Source organism: Lethenteron reissneri, chromosome 33 (genome assembly GCF_015708825.2).
Source record: "Lethenteron reissneri isolate LAM-NWPU_2019-01 chromosome 33, ASM1570882v1, whole genome shotgun sequence".
Classification (NCBI taxonomy): Eukaryota; Metazoa; Chordata; class Hyperoartia; order Petromyzontiformes; family Petromyzontidae; genus Lethenteron; species Lethenteron reissneri.
The window spans coordinates 7,316,466-7,335,098 of NC_083811.1; the positions used below are offsets into that span (position 1 = coordinate 7,316,466).

The 18,633-nt window shown below is 42.1% G+C and overlaps 1 protein-coding gene across 1 annotated transcript; it reads right to left on the reverse strand.

Annotated features, from left to right (window-relative positions):
* Nucleotides 1–1,439: 1,439 nt before the first annotated feature.
* Nucleotides 1,440–15,102, reverse strand: LOC133350287 (protein mono-ADP-ribosyltransferase PARP12-like). Its single transcript, XM_061564471.1, has 11 exons — nt 15,031–15,102; nt 14,046–14,141; nt 13,275–13,338; nt 13,004–13,148; nt 12,063–12,213; nt 10,707–10,815; nt 9,061–9,154; nt 8,370–8,427; nt 7,965–8,095; nt 4,094–4,242; nt 1,440–2,904 (listed from the first exon to the last, which is right to left on the reverse strand). Exons 2-11 carry the CDS (start codon nt 14,046–14,048, stop codon nt 2,624–2,626), a joined length of 1,185 nt encoding a protein of 394 aa, XP_061420455.1. The 5' UTR covers nt 14,049–14,141; nt 15,031–15,102; the 3' UTR covers nt 1,440–2,623.
* Nucleotides 15,103–18,633: the final 3,531 nt, after the last annotated feature.

The window sequence follows — 18,633 nt, forward strand, 5'->3', positions numbered from 1 at the left end:
TTCATCTTCTTGGTTCTTTCAGTAAAGTCACGTAGAATGGAAATAATAAAATAAAAATAAAACAATAAAATAATTCTCACGACGTTTCGGCCACACCGCAAGCAGCCGTCCTCATGTGGAGAACAGGTCTGTCGAGAAGACAGAGTCTGAATGACACACCCCAGGCTTGGAGCGACTATTTTAGCTGGGATGGAGGGGGGAAGAGCGCCTTGACAAAATAATTTGCATATCAAGAGGATATGCAAATAGTCGCTCCAAGCCTGGAGTGTGTCATTCAGACTCTCTTCTCGACAGACCTGCTCTCCACCTGAGGATGGCTGCTTGCGTTGTGGCCGAAACGTCGTGAGAATTATTTTATGTTTTATTTTTATTATTTTATTATTTCCATTCTACGCGACTTTACCAAAAGAACCAAGAAGAACAGAAAAATCATTTTCTATTTATCGGAACTGTGCTATTGATGTCACGTCAGAGGATGAATGATCAATTCGGAACTCTCAATAGAGCCGCGCAACTCCCCTCCCTCCACGTCTACAAAAGCTGATATCACAGAACTAATTCTGAGATGCCTTCCAGTGACCTCTGATCCACACAGGAGGAGGCAGCACTGCTCCTGGGACATGTCCGTCGCAAACTCATTGCTATAGATAAGAGAATTGTTTTTTTAGCCTTTTATCTGGCAACAAAACTGACACCTTATTTACAAGGAGTCATGTTTGCATTGACCACAATACCTGCAGTCGGAATTTCAAGGACAGTACATACATTATCAGAGTTGTGTTTTTTGTTTGCATTCCGACCGCAGGTATTGTGGTCAATGCAAACATGACTCCTTGTAAAAGGTGTCAGTTTTGTTGCCAGATAAAAGGCTAAAAAAACAATTATCATATTTTGCTACTGGCAAAGGAGGTTCCAATGGTGTCATTGCTATAGAATAGCTTTTTTGTGTTTAGTTTGTTGCTCTTGACCGCACCTCCGATGAGCGCGTTTGGCGAGGTACGGTGCGGAAGAAGTTCAACAACATCCAATCCAATATTTGTAATTGTCGCAGCTAGAAATTATCAGAATTTAACGCAGAACCAAATTTAACATGAATTGCTTGTACAATCATTCGTGAACATGTAAAGACCATGAACTCCCTTTGCTTGAAGCCCTGGTTTAACAACAGGTAGCTGGAACCTGGATTTAAAATTGGGATCTCAGCGGGTCTAGCTCCACGCTCACCTCTACAATCTGACCTCCACGCTCTGACCTCCATGCTGACCCCTAAAATCTGATCTCCACACTGACATCCACGCTCTGACCTCTACAATCTGACCTCCACGCTCTGACCTTACACACTCTGACCTCCATACTCTGACCTCTGAGCTGCTTGTCCACCTCCACCAGTCTTCCATTTAGTGTTTAATTAAATGAGACTATTGCAGATTAAACCACGATGGGACAAGATTCATACTTTATATATGTAATATGAATGGCACATTTATAAAAGAAAGGTAATTTTTTTTCTTCCAGAAATACATGTATGAAGTTTTCTATTATGGTACATTTAAAATAATTTGCAGTCAACATTTTGATTAACGTTTGAAAGTACACATTGATCAAATGTATACCGTTTAATAATACAATTGTTAACGACTAAATACATCTCATTATTTACAAAAATTTTAAATCTCAGAAAAAACAATTACCATGTTCTCTAATCATCTCTCTCACTCATAGAAAATGTAAACATCATCGTCTGCATTTCTAAGTTTTGGGGTTGAGCCATAGCACAGTTTTTGACGCACTGCTCTATTAACCGGGCGACCTGAGTTTGATTCCCAGCAACGATTAACATTTTAATTTCTTCAGAACTGCTTTTTGTGTTTAGTTTGTTGTCCTTCCCCTGCAACTCCAATTGCCACGGTTGGAAATGTATGACACAAAAGGCGTATTATCAAAACATGACTGACGTGGCACGGGGAGGCCATCTAGCAAGTAACTTAACAAAGGGTTCGTTCCTCGTTGTCCATGTGTTCTCATTTTGAGTGGTGGCATTTTGGAAGGCAGCACTTGACTCCTTTGCGATGCAACTCTGCCGCGGTGTGCTGCAGTGACCCATGGGGATGTGAACCTTGACCTGAACGTGTCGGAGGGAGTCGTGCGCTCGTGCTGGCCTGAAGAAGGGGTTAGTTGAGCGTGTTGGTGGGGGGGGGGGTCTAAATCGTACAGTACAACATTTAAAAGAATATATATTGATATTCCCCCCATCCTCCCGCATCTTTGTCCACCAAGTAAGATGCATGAGTAGGCCTTCTTTGACAGGCAGGTTAGTGTGTAGTTGGGTAAAGTGTGGGTACTTATACCTCTAAATGTTACATTGGGCCAGTATGAAAGCGTTGTGTTTATTCAGGGTGGTCCAGATGTCTTGTGAACCCAGTTAAATTAACCCCTACAATGTTGTTCCCATCGCATATTCATTTCTGTTTTGAATAGATTTTACTTTTAGAATGTATTAAGTTTTAGATAATTAAATGGGCGGGGGGGCGGGGCGTCACAAGACATCCGTACCACCCTGTAGAGGCGGGGGGAGGGGGGTCTCTGAAGCCAGCAGTGTCGTGAGCAAGCAGCCCTGCATCGATCACGATGTGTACTTGATGATGTATTCTGGGTAGATCTGACTGGGGTAAAAGATGCTGAAGCTAAAGGGCTCTTCCAGGCTGTTTACCACGCTGTCGTACAGGTGCTCCAGAGAGCCGCCCTTGGCTGGGGGAAGGAGAGAAGTCGCGGTCACCGTCTCCTTTGGGCAGCTTACCCCCACGAGAATGCGCGCCAGGAACGCGCAGGGCTCGTCCCCCACATCGTTGCGGTGCTCTTGAAAGTGAACGTGTGCGTATTTAGCGTTCGAACAGAAATACGAGCCTGTAGACGCGGAGAGAAAGGACATCGATCGTAGTTGCACAAATCACAACAAAATGATATTTAAAAAAACCCACAAACAATACGTCTCCTTCACGTGATATTATCCGTCTCTACACTTGAAATATAAAAGTATTTTCCTACGCAACACGTCAGCTGCAAGGCCCTTGTATGTTTTAGTTGTGTATCGTCATCGCAGTGGGAGCCCCGCATGGTGATGAGAGAGAGGGCTCGTCACCCGTAAGATCGGCAGTTTGCCAACATTGATTCGATCGAGCCCTGACCCTGCTGATGACACATTGCACGTCAAAACCGGTCCACAGTTTGCTTTGTCTCGAATCAATGCTGCTGATAGGTTGTGCAAGAAATGCTATGTTTTTAATGTGGAGAGATGGATTTGTAAAGGAGACACAGTGTCTGCTTATTTATTGTGATTTATATTCTCCACAATGACACTAATTCGTATTTAGAAGTATATAAAAATTGTTTTAGCTTTGCCATTGTACAGGATAATCAACCGGCCTACAGGCTCAGCTGTTGAGCAAGCGGCTCACAATCAGAAGGTTGTGAGTTCAAATCTTGGTTGACGGTTGATTCAGCCTATTATCACTCTGGGGTCAATAAAATGGGGGGAAACATTTGTGGGGAAGTCAACACTGGTTGTACTCAGGTTGGACTCGCCCCTGCTAAAGGAACGTTCAACTTGCACCGCTGGCTCAGAGCTGTCAGCAGGAGATGAGGATCACCTCAATGCTTATTTGAGCAGAAATCAACTTTACGGGTTTTTTCCTTTAAGCAGATGCCCTGACAAAGGAAAAAAACAACACCATACATAATAATAGGGGTTTACTCCTTTTTTCTGACAACAAAACTGAAACCTTTTTACGAAAATTCATGTCAAATGCAAACAAAAAACACACGATGATTGGTGTGAACCAATCAGTTTCAAGGACAATGCATATATTATCATCGTGTGTTTTTTGTTTGCATTTGACTGCAGGTATTGTGGTTAATACAGACATGCATCCTCGTAAAAAGGTTTCAGTTTTGTTGTCAGAAAAAAGGGGAAAAACCCTACTATTCTATTTTGGTCCTGCAAAGGATGTCCAATGATGCAAGCACCATACATGTCTGCATTTTCTTTGACTCAAAACGTGGCAGACATTAAGAGTAGAAAACATCAAAAACTTACCTCTTCCGTTTCTGAGTTTGGGACCTGCGTATCGGAAGTCAAAGTTCTTGCGGCAGATGGAATTTTGTACGTGTGTCCTCGTGACGTGAAACAGCCGCTGTTCATTCACGTTCTCTTTGCCGTTGTCTCTGAACATTTGCTGTTTTTTCCTGTAAAAAAAAAAATACTTAAAACCCTGAGCTTCGTTTATTGCAGAGTGAGCTGCGTGATATTTCTTAACCTAATTTGCTAACATAAAGAAACTAAACTCCGTTCTTTGGAACATAAGAGGGCAAGTTTGTTGAATAAGCTGCATGCATACAGCCTTGTTAATTTACCTAATGTTTCAAATTAATGTATCACATTTATTTGAAGGTGAACTCAGACATGGGGACCACGATGCCCTTCTGCAGGACATGCTGATGGGTTTTTCCCACAATGCACAGAGGCTGTGTGCACATTTGTGTGTGTTGTTTGAAACTTACTTGACATTCTCAAATGTGGCGACTTCACGCAAAAACAAAACAAACAAAATTTATCTGAAATAAGAATGATTTTGAAAATCTTTTAACAGAGATATTCAAATTCATAATCTAAAGATTAAATTTAAAGTGCATACGGGGACTCCTCTCCTTACAAACATTAGACTCATATACTTTCAGAGATACGAACAAACCTGTCCGTATGTTCAGTTGCCTGTTCTGACCTAGAGTCATAATTTCAACCATCGCGTAATAGATGGCAGTGGTTGTTCAGTGTCATTACCCAGGATTCCCAGCATTTCTGCCTGGGCCACCGCCATTGTCTGCTGTTGTGTTATCACTGTGCGGTTCACTACGACGCTCTCTGCGCTTTCCATGAACACGATGCTATTGCCTGTTACAAGTTGATTTATGAAGAGAAGAAGAGAGCAACTGTGCAGATATCTCTTGGTAAGATTTTCAAGAGAGTAGAGAGGAAACACGAGCACCGAAGAAAATTAGCATCTACATCTGCAGAAGATAAAGAATCAATGATATCTACATCTGCATAACATAAAGAATCAATGACATCTACATCTGCAGAACATAAAGAATCAATGACATCTACATCTGCAGAACATGAAGAATCAATGGCATCTACATCTGCAGAAGATAAAGAATCAATGACATCTACATCTGCAGAACATAAAGAATCAATGACATCTACATCTGCAGAACATAAAGAATCAATGACATCTACATCTGCAGAAGATAAAGAATCAATGGCATCTACATCTACAGAAGATAAAGAATCAATGACATCTACATCTGCAGAACATAAAGAATCAATGGCATCTACATCTGCAGAAGATAAAGAATCAATGACATCTACATCTGCAGAACGTAAAGAATCAATGACATCTACATCTGCAGAACATAAAGAATCAATGACATCTACATCTGCAGAACATAAAGAATCAATGGCATCTACATCTGCAGAACATAAAGAATCAATGACATCTACATCTGCAGAAGATAAAGAATCAATGACATCTACATCTGCAGAACATGAAGAATCAATGACATCTACATCTGCATAACATAAAGAATCAATGACATCTACATCTGCAGAACATAAAGAATCAATGACATCTACATCTGTCTGCAGAATATGACGAACCAGTGGCATCTACTTCTGCAGTAAATAACCAGTGGCATCTACAGCTGCAGATAATGAAGAGCTAATGGCATCTACATCTGCATAACATAAAGAATCAATGACATCTACATCTGTCTGCAGAATATGACGAACCAGTGGCATCTACTTCTGCAGTAAATAACCAGTGGCATCTACAGCTGCAGATAATGAAGAGCTAGTGGCATCTACATCTGCAGAACATAAAGAATCAATGACATCTACATCTGTCTGCATAATATGACGAACCAGTGGCATCTACTTCTGCAGTAAATAACCAGTGGCATCTACAGCTGCAGATAACGAAGAGCTAGTGGCATCTAAATCTGCATAACATAAAGAATCAATGACATCTACATCTGTCTGCAGAATATGACGAACCAGTGGCATCTACTTCTGCAGTAAATAACCAGTGGCATCTACAGCTGCAGATAATGAAGAGCTAGTGGCATCATGAAGAATCAATGACATCTACATCTGCATAACATAAAGAATCAATAACATCTACATCTGCAGAACATAAATAATCAATGACATCTACATCTGTCTGCAGAATATGACGAACCAGTGGCATCTACTTCTGCAGTAAATAACCAGTGGCATCTACAGCTGCAGATAATGAAGAGCTAGTGGCATCTACATCTGCATAACATAAAGAATCAATGACATCTACATCTGTCTGCAGAATATGACGAACCAGTGGCATCTACTTCTGCAGTAAATAACCAGTGGCATCTACAGCTGCAGATAATGAAGAGCTAGTGGCATCTACATCTGCAGAACATGAAGAATCAATGACATCTACATCTGCATAACATAAAGAATCAATGACATCTACATCTGCAGAACATAAAGAATCAATGACATCTACATCTGTCTGCAGAATATGACGAAATCCAGTGGCATCTACTTCTGCAGTAAATAACCAGTGGCATCTACAGCTGCAGATAATGAAGAGCTAGTGGCATCTACATCTGCATAACATAAAGAATCAATGACATCTACATCTGTCTGCAGAATATGACGAACCAGTGGCATCTACTTCTGCAGTAAATAACCAGTGGCATCTACAGCTGCAGATAATGAAGAGCTAGTGGCATCTACATCTGCAGAACATGAAGAATCAATGACATCTACATCTGCATAACATAAAGAATCAATGACATCTACATCTGTCTGCAGAATATGACGAACCAGTGGCATCTACTTCTGCAGTAAATAACCAGTGGCATCTACAGCTGCAGATAATGAAGAGCTAGTGGCATCTACATCTGCAGAACATGAAGAATCAATGACATCTACATCTGCATAACATAAAGAATCAATGACATCTACATCTGTCTGCAGAATATGACGAACCAGTGGCATCTACTTCTGCAGTAAATAACCAGTGGCATCTACAGCTGCAGATAATGAAGAGCTAGTGGCATCTACATCTGCAGAACATGAAGAATCAATGACATCTACATCTGCATAACATAAAGAATCAATGACATCTACATCTGTCTGCAGAATATGACGAACCAGTGGCATCTACTTCTGCAGTAAATAACCAGTGGCATCTACAGCTGCAGATAATTAAGAGCTAGTGGCATCTACATCTGCAGAAGATAAAGAATCAATGACATCTACTTCTGCAGAACATAAAGAATAAATGACATCTACATCTGTCTGCAGAATATGACGAACCAGTGGCATCTACTTCTGCAGTAAATAACCAGTGGCATCTACAGCTGCAGATAATGAAGAGCTAGTGGCATCTACATCTGCAGAACATGAAGAAGCAGTGGCTTCTACTTCTGCAGAACATGAAGAACCAGTGGCATCAACTTCTGCAGGACATGAAGAAGCAGTGGCTTCTACTTCTGCAGAACATGACGAACCAGTGGCATCTACTTTCGCAGAACATGATGAACCAGTGGCATCAACTTCTGCAGAACATGAAGAACCAGTGGCATCTACTTCTACAGAACATGACGAACCAGTGGCATCAACTTCTGCAGAACATGAAGAACCAGTGGCATCTACTTCTGCAGAACAAGAAGAATCAGTGGCATCTACATCTGCAGACCATGAAGAACCAGTGGCATCTACTTCTGCAGAACATGAAGAATCAGTGGCATCTACTTCTGCAGAACATGACGAACCAGTGGCATCTACAGCTGTAATTAAGCCCTGGAGGTAACGTATTAAATTGGAAATTATATGAATCCCAATAATCACGTGCATTTCTCACCTGTGATACATGTCCCAGAGAAGAGGATTGTTGACTCTCACGATGCTCGTGATCTGGAAGCTGGCCATCGTTTCATTGAACTTTTTAGCAACATTTTGGTATTCAAATTGGCCCGCTGGCAAAACGGAAGTCTGTTAAAATCAAAATAAAAGTTATTTCCAGCTCCAATGAGCACCGAGGCAGTGCTAATCTCCCGTTTACAGCTCCGAGACAGTGATTGAAATTCCACATTCCTATGTCGGGGACGAGTCAGCCCAGGCAGGATTTTAACTCACAACCTTCTGATTGTAAGCCAGCTCACTGCTGCAATTTCAAGCCAGAGCAAGTGCATTGAGATCAGTGAGATTATTTAAGAAGGTTCAGAGATAACTTTTAAGATATATATTTATGAAAGCAACAACTCACAGTGTAGTCATTCTCGTAGTTGATTTTGAACAGTTCACTGCTGTACTCCGCCAATGTCCTGTGCAGTGACAGAAAGATTTTAGAAATACGATGAAATGTCGGTGTAACATTTCCACTCTGCGAGCTTTTCCGTGTATAACATCCCATGTTCAAAGTCCCATATAAAAAAACCCATTGACACAACATTCCCAGATTGAAGCATTTTTACACGTTCATGGTCCCATTTGACCGATTTCCTAACCTTTTTGTGTATCACTATTTATATGTGGAGACACAGTAACAATGCTTGACAATTCAAAGTGCTTTCCTGCTCAAATGAGCATTGGGGCAGTGCTGGTCTCCTGTTTCCAGCCCAGAGCCAGTGGTGGAAATTCCACATTTCTATAGTGGGGGACAGGGGGAGAGGGGTGGGGGACACGTCGCTCCATAGGACACCGGCTGATGACTTCTTGACCAAGTGTTACCTATTTTATCAACCCCAGAGGGATTGATAGGCTAAGAAAACCCCCAACCAGGATTTGAACTTGCAACCATCCGATTGTGAGCCACTCACTCTACCACTGAACCAAGTTCTTGTGCATATATGCTTACGCCCATATGATGCTTGATGGCATCAGGAGCTTAATCCACGTTCTACCTTCTGCCTTGGTGATCCCTGTTGAACAAGATGATTCTGTTTGTGTGGAGGTACCTGTGCACTCTGACCCGTGGAACGTCTGTCCTTGTCTGAAATTGGGGTCGGCGCCGGATCGGTCGAGTGTTCTTTCCTTCCGACTGACACATTTCTGCGGATAGAAGACAACAAACCAGTTTTTGTTCACATATCCAGTACACGCTCATACTTGCATTTGTCATAAGCGAGCGCATCTCCTGCATAATTGAGGGGTTACACTTTATATACTGTCAGACATGCCTTATCAGTAGTGGGGTTATATCTGGGGGAAAGGTTAATGGGCGGAGCTAGCATGGAAGCCTCTGGAACGTTCTAGAATGCTCCTAGAGGGGCGTGGCCAGAGGCGGGGCTTAGCCTCGGAAAAGGGAATATAAGCGGGGAGTGCGGTGGAGATAAGGGTGAGCGCAGTCACGCCAAGAAAGAACGACGAGAGGAGTCGTGGCTGTGAAGAACCTTTAATGAATAAATAAAGTTCTGCCGTGTCGGAGCCACTTATTACACATTGAAAAGTCACCTCGCCACGATCTAAGGGGACTAATCGCCGTCTGTGTGGGAAAGAGCGTTGCCCCTTAAAAGCTTATTTGCATAATTAATAATGATGACTTTAACTTGTAACGCCGCCGCACGGTGTACGCTCGCCCTCGAAGATAGAGCGCACGAATCAGAGGCTTCTGCTTGCATGTGTGTCAAGGTGGTGAAGGCAGTAAAGGTGCAGCCCTGCAATTGCCTGCTCACGCCACTGCTGGAGGAAGGGCCTCGACTACAGGCATTTCAAGGGAGCCCCTCGGCTGAGTGCTTTGGCCTACTCTTCCACACTGGCCAGGCATCTTAGTGGGAGCTACCCACACTTTACCCCGCCACAAGCATCCTGCCAATCGACTCAACTGCTGGGTGGACAGAGGCGGTATTTAGTGAGTGCACGTACTCACTAAATATTGAAACGGTCATTGTAAAGTTGAGGAAACAGAACGCACTTTTATATGCAATGGTTCCGATGGCCAAATTATCCAGCATGTGCCCAATCTCATCAGATCCCAGAAGCTAAGCAGAGTATAGCTCGATTAGTGCTTTGATGCGCACCCACCATATTCATAAAGCAAGCTGTTCTAGGCTGCTGCCAGGCTACGTTGTGGGCAGCGGAGTTCGCTAGAGAAACACACTTTGTTGTGCTGTACTTAAATGCTCCCCACCTTTATCAATCCGCACTGACCAGCATGGTGAACTATGGCCGGATTACCCACGCGACATGCATGGCACGGGGAAACCCAACAGTGGATTGGCAAAGGGCTGTACATGGATATTTAATGATACTAAGTTAAGATATGTCAAGTTTACTTGTTTAAACAAGTCTTCATCGAACGTGTCTCCTCTCCGCCCTGTATGGTATTTTCACATTGGTCCGTTGTGCAGAAGCCCCCCCACGATTTCATGAGAGAGTTGCACACGCAGAAACCCTCTCTCAGTCTGTTTAGGCTCCACCATGTGAGCCATTGGGAATTGGAGCCAGCTGTGAGCTCCTCACTTGGGGCGATTCCTCGCCAGTGAGAATTCAAGAGACTGTGATAATCTCCTTTGCAAGAGTGACCTGGATATTGAGTAATACTATTTATACACCCACCCCCTCATTCAGAAATGTGAATAGGGAATGGAAAGTTGCAACTGACCTTTGAAGTCGATCTGACACTTCTTATATAAGATCCGACATGTAGGATCCGACTTGTAAGATTCCTCAATTGTAGCGCTGTTGAGGTTGCTGCTTTTGCCCCATGAATTCTAAAATACAACACCATGGGGCATGTAAACATCATGAGTGATTTTCAATGGTTTAGTCTCACATTGCATCATTATATTTTGTTATAATTATCTCCCAAAGTCGATGATCACAATTTTAATGTTGTATGATTTTTTTTAGAATGACCAATTTATCTGGAGAAGATACCTCACAGGATTGTGAGAGATAGCAGTGACTTACATTGCCTTCATCCAGAGGTGGATTAACCATGGTTGATGATAATGATAATACATGATCAATTTGGCCACCATTATATGGAACTTTGTCCCATTAAGAAATAACACGTTGCTTCTCACTGCCCTTTAAAAGAAAATAAATACAGCTCTTGGCTTCATTTTTTGTTTGGAAATATCCACATTATATTCAAACCCACAGAAACACTAATTAAACCATTGGCTGTCATTATGCAATGTTTGGAAATTTTATCACAATGCATCTTGGTAGGAATTCTCTTGCAGTCAACCAACATGAATATTTTCGTCATGATCTAAGTGTGGGTTTCTGGGTTAGGCCCTGCATTGAGCATTCCTTCTCTTGAGCTTTGGCCATGCACTATACGTGGTAACCATGTCCGGTGACCTTCAGAGTTTTTTTCATCGAGAAAAGGAGTAACCATAAGGCCTGATATTGGGACCAGGAAAGGTCAAAGGTTAATAGTTCTGGGAGGGGGAGGCCAAAATTCCTATTTAAGCTGCACCTCTAGGCGCACACGTCAGCTTGGCAGAAAGGCAAGCTCCGAGTATGCTGCTTGCAAAATAAGACCCTGTATCTTGCCTGTATCGCGTGTATGCTGCGCGTGATACGTTGTTTGGGCTGGTTTTGTTTCATCCTGTTGAATTGCTGTAACAAGCGTGGTGCTGAGTGTTATTTGTACATACTGGTTGGTACTCTGAGGTTAATAGAATACGAAGATGAGAAGTGTCTTGGTGCTGGAGTTGTTCTTGCTATGAGTCGAGGTATTATGTGACTATATTCTGAGTCCTGTATCCTGCTGGTGAGATCTATGAACCTGAGATGTGAGGAGGTTTTATAATTGACAAAAAAAACATACCCCCAAGACTAAGACTACCCACACAACATGACCTAACCCACTAGACCACGCTTAGATTACAAGTGGTTGCGAAAACCCACGTTGAGATACGCTCATAGTAGTTCATAGATACATTTGTGAACTGAGAAGGAGAAATATGGATTATTGAATAAAAACAAAGTAAGGTCTACACTGTACCTCTTCTCCAAATTCGATCCATTCGTCATATCTATCCCTGTAATACCACACCCAGCGGTCCACTGACGGCACAGATAGGCGGCGGACGGGCCTGGTCTGTGGACCGTAGCACGTCATGGTGTTGAAGTCCAGATACCCGATGAGCGAATCACTGAACAGAAGCAGGCATAACAGTTATTACAGGCCAGGCAATGTGTGTGATTTCATCATAATCGTCATTGTCACACCCAGCACCATCATCACATCCAGCAAAATCATCATCATCACCAATTTGTATAGCTATCAGAAATTGTATTCAGTACATATCATAAATTAATACATATGATACAATAACTATCGGAAAATTATAATGATAACTAGTGATAACTATCATAAAGAGCTCTCTGACTTGCTTGAAAATATAGCAATGAGTGATCATCCACTTCACGAGTGTCACACAAAGAGCGAATACTTAGGCTGTGATTGGTGCAAAATATGAGCCAAGTAAATGCAAAAGTAAGTAATTAATGTATACACAGTGAACGTCACGGGTAAACATCGTTCATCAATATAGTAAAGTGGAATCTCCACCACTGGTTTTAAGAAATGGATTACAGGTGTCCACAGCCACAACACCAAGCCGATAGACCGCCTATCACTGACTCGTGGACATTTTTTGTATTGCGGTCCGAGCTTAATGAATGCCTCTTTAAATTATTCGGCACTAACATTCGACCACTATAGGATTGGTGCCTACAATTTTTGAAGGACACCAATTTAACTATGATATGAACTATAGCCCTCATTCAAGCCAGATCTCAACCCCAACTATAATTGTGAACAAACATTGCCTATCGCCATAGGAACACATTTACCAAACATATAACTTTAATCTGAAACCTTAACCCTTAATCCTAAGTTTCATCTTTAATAATGGCAAACCCACATTTCTCCTCGATTACCATTTGGGCTTAGCGAGCCGGTAGCTGTGAATTTGTGGCTTGCTGAAGGCTCGTTCTATTTCCTGGTTGGGCTCAAGATTTGCCCACTGTCCATCCATCTGAATTTGCCAACGAAAAGGGACATCTTCGTGGAGATGAGGGCAACCTGTGGGGGTGTATGAAAGAGAGGACGCGCAGTACTGTGATTAAACTTGCTTGTACAATTTGACCATTTACACATTAGAAATTACGTTGAAATTGTAAACACTCTTTTAACTCTATGGGTTCTTACCAGGGGTATTGCACAAGAATTTAATGCACAAGTCCATCCTGGTTGGATGTGAGGTCCTGTTCGCCTACACAAAATACAAGCACCATTTCAAGTCGGTAAAATGTATCAATGTGGCCTCATTGTTCGTTATTTGACCAGTGCAGTGACATGTGGAATCACAGTGGCAGTAGTTTAGTCAGACACTGCCAGAGAGGCCTCACTACAGATTAAAGCCCCTGGCACCTGTTGCCACTTGATGTCGAAGTCCGCGGTTCGAATTAGATAGGCCACTCTGGTTAATACTGCGGGTGTATTCACCTCACAATATGCGTCGTCTGCTTAGGAACGGACGTAAACGATCCTGCAAAACCATTCCAAATAGAGTGGGCCATTGTCTACTGGCGTAATTGCCTAAATTTAAAAAAATGTCCCCACAAATTGCTCTATTGGAGTTACACATAGTAATTATCACCCCCAAATCAGCAGATGAATGCCCACTTGCAAACCAGTGCTGAGTCACCTTGTGCTGCACAGAGACAGTTGCCACTGGAGGTCCCCTTTGAATGTTTGAGATGAAATGTGAAGTAATGTGCTTTGAGTTGTTGAGGCATTTTAGGCAAGTGCCATATACATGCAGAGATTTATATTTTAGACTAATTCCAACAATGAGGAACGGTGCATGTATACATTATATTAGAAAGCTACGTGTTTCGGAGTTAATCCATGTGTAACATTTTCACGAGTAGCCGTAAATATAGTTTGTAGGTTATGTTTAGTGCTGGAAAATATTACCATGTTTGATAATATTTGTCTTCTGCTTCCTGGGAAGTTGGGTTTCAAACGTTTCTCTGAGCACTCACACGAGTGTGAACAATGCTCTAATTGTGGCTGTGAATAAACAAGAATTGTGAGTGCGTGACATCGCCTTAGGTAACATTATCAGCAATGTCAGTTAGCCATTATCATAGTCTCGTACAGTACTCAGTACTCTCTCAAATAAAGAGCAACGATATTATTTCGTCTTGAAAATATCAAGACATTCAGTTTGAACAGATATTAGACGACGTTTTGGGAAATGGCCTTTCTTTATGGCACTACTGTCAACACAGAATCATTGTTAGATTTAAGATTCTTAAGAGCAGTGCATTTTTCAACGCATTTAGGAATTAAGATTACGACTTACTGCAAGTCAAATACTCAACATGAATTCCACTTTTGGTAACGAAAAATGTTCACATACTTCTTATCAGTAATTAGAAACTGCTTTCTAATGGTCGTGAAAACGCAGCAACGATGTCCAGTACTTTGAATAAAATGGACGCCATTTCAATATTAAACACGTGTTTCATTCCTCATATGGAATGTTAATCTTCAACATGTTAAAGTTACACGGCTCCACGAGATTTCTACAAAACCTCTCTGCATGATGGATAGTGAATTATATTCTTCGATAACTGCAGAAAGCATGATTGTATTTTTTTTAATATATCAAAATATACATTTAAGATCGGTCTTTGAAACACATTTAGTTGAAAGGATACAGTAGTTTGAAATATAAAACGTATAAATTTAAGATCGGTCTTTGAAACACATTGAGTTGAAAGGATTGTTGCTATTATACATAGGACTTAAATCCTCACGATTTTGCATAAAAAAGATAAACATCGGCACATGCAAACATTAAACAATAGGTATAAGAAATGTTAGAACACTCCTTAATCAAAACGTGAGAGGCGTGAGCATTAGAACAAACTCATGTTGCGTCCTGAATTCTCACCCAAGTATCTCTTCGTCACCGAACTCAGGCGCTCCGAAATGTGAAATGCCCCAACAGTGGCGAGGCGGAGAGTTTACCGTCTTGAACATGTGACACCTGCCCCTATATATTGTAGAGGCGTCACAAGTATGACGCGAAATGATACGCACGGGCAGTGTGTAGGCTGTACATCATTTCCTGAAAGCGCTATAGGAGGTGGTGATGCAAGTCTTCCAGCATGTAACCATGAACGTCACGAGTAGGAATGTGTCTATCGATTGCTTTGTGCATACAACCAGGTGGCTCAGCAGTAGAGGGAGTGGCCCACAATCTTAAGGTTGTGCGTTCAAATTCTGGTTGGGGGTTGACTCGGCTTATCATCAAAATGAATACCACTTTTTGGAGGGAAGTAAACAGTGGATGTCATGTAGACTGGCTCAACCATACCAAAGTAATGTGGAGTTTCAGGGCTTTAAACATGAGATGATCAGCGCCTTAACACATTGAAGCAGGAAATCAAATCGATTTTTAATTGTAGCACTGCTATGAATTCACAATGTCAGAAAACATTGAATGCTGCAGAATATTTTATATGCGAATGAACCAATGAATCACATGACCCACTGCTTAGCCACGTGATTGATGTCTTTCAGAAAAAATCCATCCCATTGCAAACAATGTAACTAGCGTCACGTTGCTAAGGTGTGGTTCAAAAGGCCAATCGTGTCAATTATTCACTAACCTTTTCGTTAACTTTATGTACTCTATTTAGATCTACGTGTTTGAAAAACTCGCTATACTGCAATGCGCTGTTGACTTACAAATTCAGAAGAATAAAATACTATGGGCTGAGAAGAAAATACCACAGACCATTAAGGTTGGAGCTATTCATAGTCCACGCTGAGTATGGGTTTTCCTCGCTCATACGGGCTCCGTTTGTGCGATTTTGCGTACATGCGGGTAACCTATTTCTACTCCAAATTCGCCGTCATGTGGTCATCACAATTTTTGATGTCAGAGAACTCTGAGCCGAGATAAATGCATCAACGCGTGTTGAAGGTGTGTTGGGACATTGCACCATCGCATGCAACATTTAAAAGGTGGCCTACGGAATGCCAACGTGGTAGAATGACGATATTCTGTAGCCCTAGGTCAGGCTGGCTTGCACCTGCATAGAGAATGAGAAAACAATTGTGGGCTGTGAAAAAAGTGGGTTTGGAAGACAGCCATGTTAGTACCGATGATTGGACAGGTAGCAGACATCTAGTTCGCCAAAATCCACGCATTTCATCAACACCAATACAACACTATTTCACACGCATCCTTCCCATAGCCAATATCTCACTGAAAGGTGGCGAGTCGCGTGGGCTAACAGGGCTTAGTTAATTTACCAGCTGGCATTCAAACACATCCTAGTATCATCAAAGTTGGCCCAACATTGGTCCAACGAGTCCAACCACATACCAAATTTGGTTCAATCTACCACGTCAATCTACCACGTCAATCTACCACGATGTCTGCTGTTTCTAAACCTCCGTAAAATTTCAATTCGGAACCACAAACAACTCACCTGCCACTTATGACATCACCCTGCCAAAGTCATATCCTGAACCCTTCCCCCATCCCCAGAAGAAACCTGATGATTTGAAGCTGCCACCAAAGGCTTATTATGCAGACACAAGATATTTATAATGTGATTGCCATACACAGGAATGTGTGCCCTCCTGCTCAATTCAAGTGGTTGCAGAGCTTTAACTATGCGTCAGAGGGCTCACCCTCATTATCCAATACTAATGGCATACACATGTTTGGGTTATTGCCGAATGCAATTACACATGATATCATGTATTGGTACGGTTGCCACCTATTTAACAGACAAAATCCCACACGTATTTTTCAGTCAACCCAGGTCTATCAAACATATGCAGTATACGGTAATAACGTCCAATACAATGCCACCAGATTGTGAATAAATTCTTATCGCTCGAACACAAATGCCAGTTCCCGGACTGTCTCGGTCAAACCCGGACAGATGGAAAATCTACGTTATGCAGGTGTGTGTGTGTGTGTGCATGAGTAACCTATCTTTCGTCACAGGTATGTTGAAAACATGTTCACAAAATAAGTTCTTCAAGACCATCAGCAAATTTCTCCACCCTCCTCCACCCCTCTGTCCATCATTGGTGATGGGAAGCAACTCAGTTTAAACTGTACAGTGGCATGGTAAATCTCTTCAGCGCTAATTACATATAAGTGTACATTTTCAATTCTACTTTGGTCATGGCACTAAACACAGTCGATAGGTCTCGTAGGGGGGTACTGAAGTAAAAAGGTCTGGAACCACTGCCCCAATGTATCTCCTTCTGTCCCTCTTCTGTACTCTGATGCCCACAGTGTATCGCCCACAGCCGATATCACTTGGTATGTATGGTGGCTGCCCATTCAACCGTCCTACCCAGGCTCCAGCCTGTTTAGCTTCCCAAATTTGACGTGAACTGGGCGCATTCTGGGAGATTTTGGTCATACGCCTGTCTAATGCATAATGAGGTTTTTTTTAATTAGTGTACGATATTGCTTTCATTAACTCACTCTTGTTCGGTATTTGGTGAAGGTTAATAATGCTCGTGTGACTTGTTGGTATAAATTCATAATTTATTTTTGTTTTTACAAAATGATTCATGCTGGAATGATAATTGCGGTATTTATAAATAAAAAGCTTTATCTGCTTTTGTTGTCAATATATTTTTGTCCCGCAAAATGATTCAGCTTTTATTGTTGTTCGTATGATAATTTATTATGTAATCAACGCACGTCTCATCACCACACCCAGCTATGTGTGCGTCAGTCGTCATACACCAGTCATCGCAGTCATCTCTGCCAGTCATCACAGTTCATCCATGGCACTTGGGTCTGTCCCGTGACGTTTTGCCAGCGAGCCTTCGACACTTCACGTGGCCTGGCACAAGCGCCGTGGTGATGTCACCCCCCCCCCCCCCCACTTAGTGGCCAATAGCGTGTGTTCTTGTTATACGCACACCAGGACACACTGCAGAACACCACAGAGGGTACTGAGATGCGCTCAATGCTGGGTATCTTATTTCTGCATTTTGGGTCACAATTAAAACATATCTGGTACAACATCGCATATCCGACCGTGACCAATTAGCCGCCGACATTCAGATACGTACTCCTTGGTTCTTTCGGTAAAGTCACGTAAGTATCAAATGAAATAAATTAAATCACGACGTTTCGATCGCTACCACAAGCGACCGGTCGCTTGTGTTGCGATCGACGAAACGTCGTGATTTAATTTATTTTATTTATACCTCCGTACTTTACCGAAAGAACCAAAGAGTTTGGATCCCTGCAGTCACGAAAATTTCAGATCTAGATTCAGTATCGTGTTTGTGTTTGGTATCACTGCCATTTTCAGCGCCCAGCGAGTCGGATATGCGACCTGCTGCATTGTTGGGGTTTAGACCACAATCCGACATGCACATTTTTGTAAAGTTATTATCTCAGAGAGGTAAAAACTGAAGCTATGTCCACTGTATTTTATTGCTCCTAAAGTTTAACAATTATCTCGCAAAAACGACACAAATGAACACGACGAGTAAAAAAATT

Coding starts and splice junctions, on each gene's coding strand:
- LOC133350287 (XM_061564471.1), bottom strand. Junction 4,243..7,964: donor CTCTGGGACATGTATCACAG/GTGAGAAATGCA, acceptor TTTTTTTTACAG/GAAAAAACAGCAAATGTTCA. Junction 2,905..4,093: donor CAAACTCAGAAACGGAAGAG/GTAAGTTTTTGA, acceptor CCGCGTCTACAG/GCTCGTATTTCTGTTCGAAC.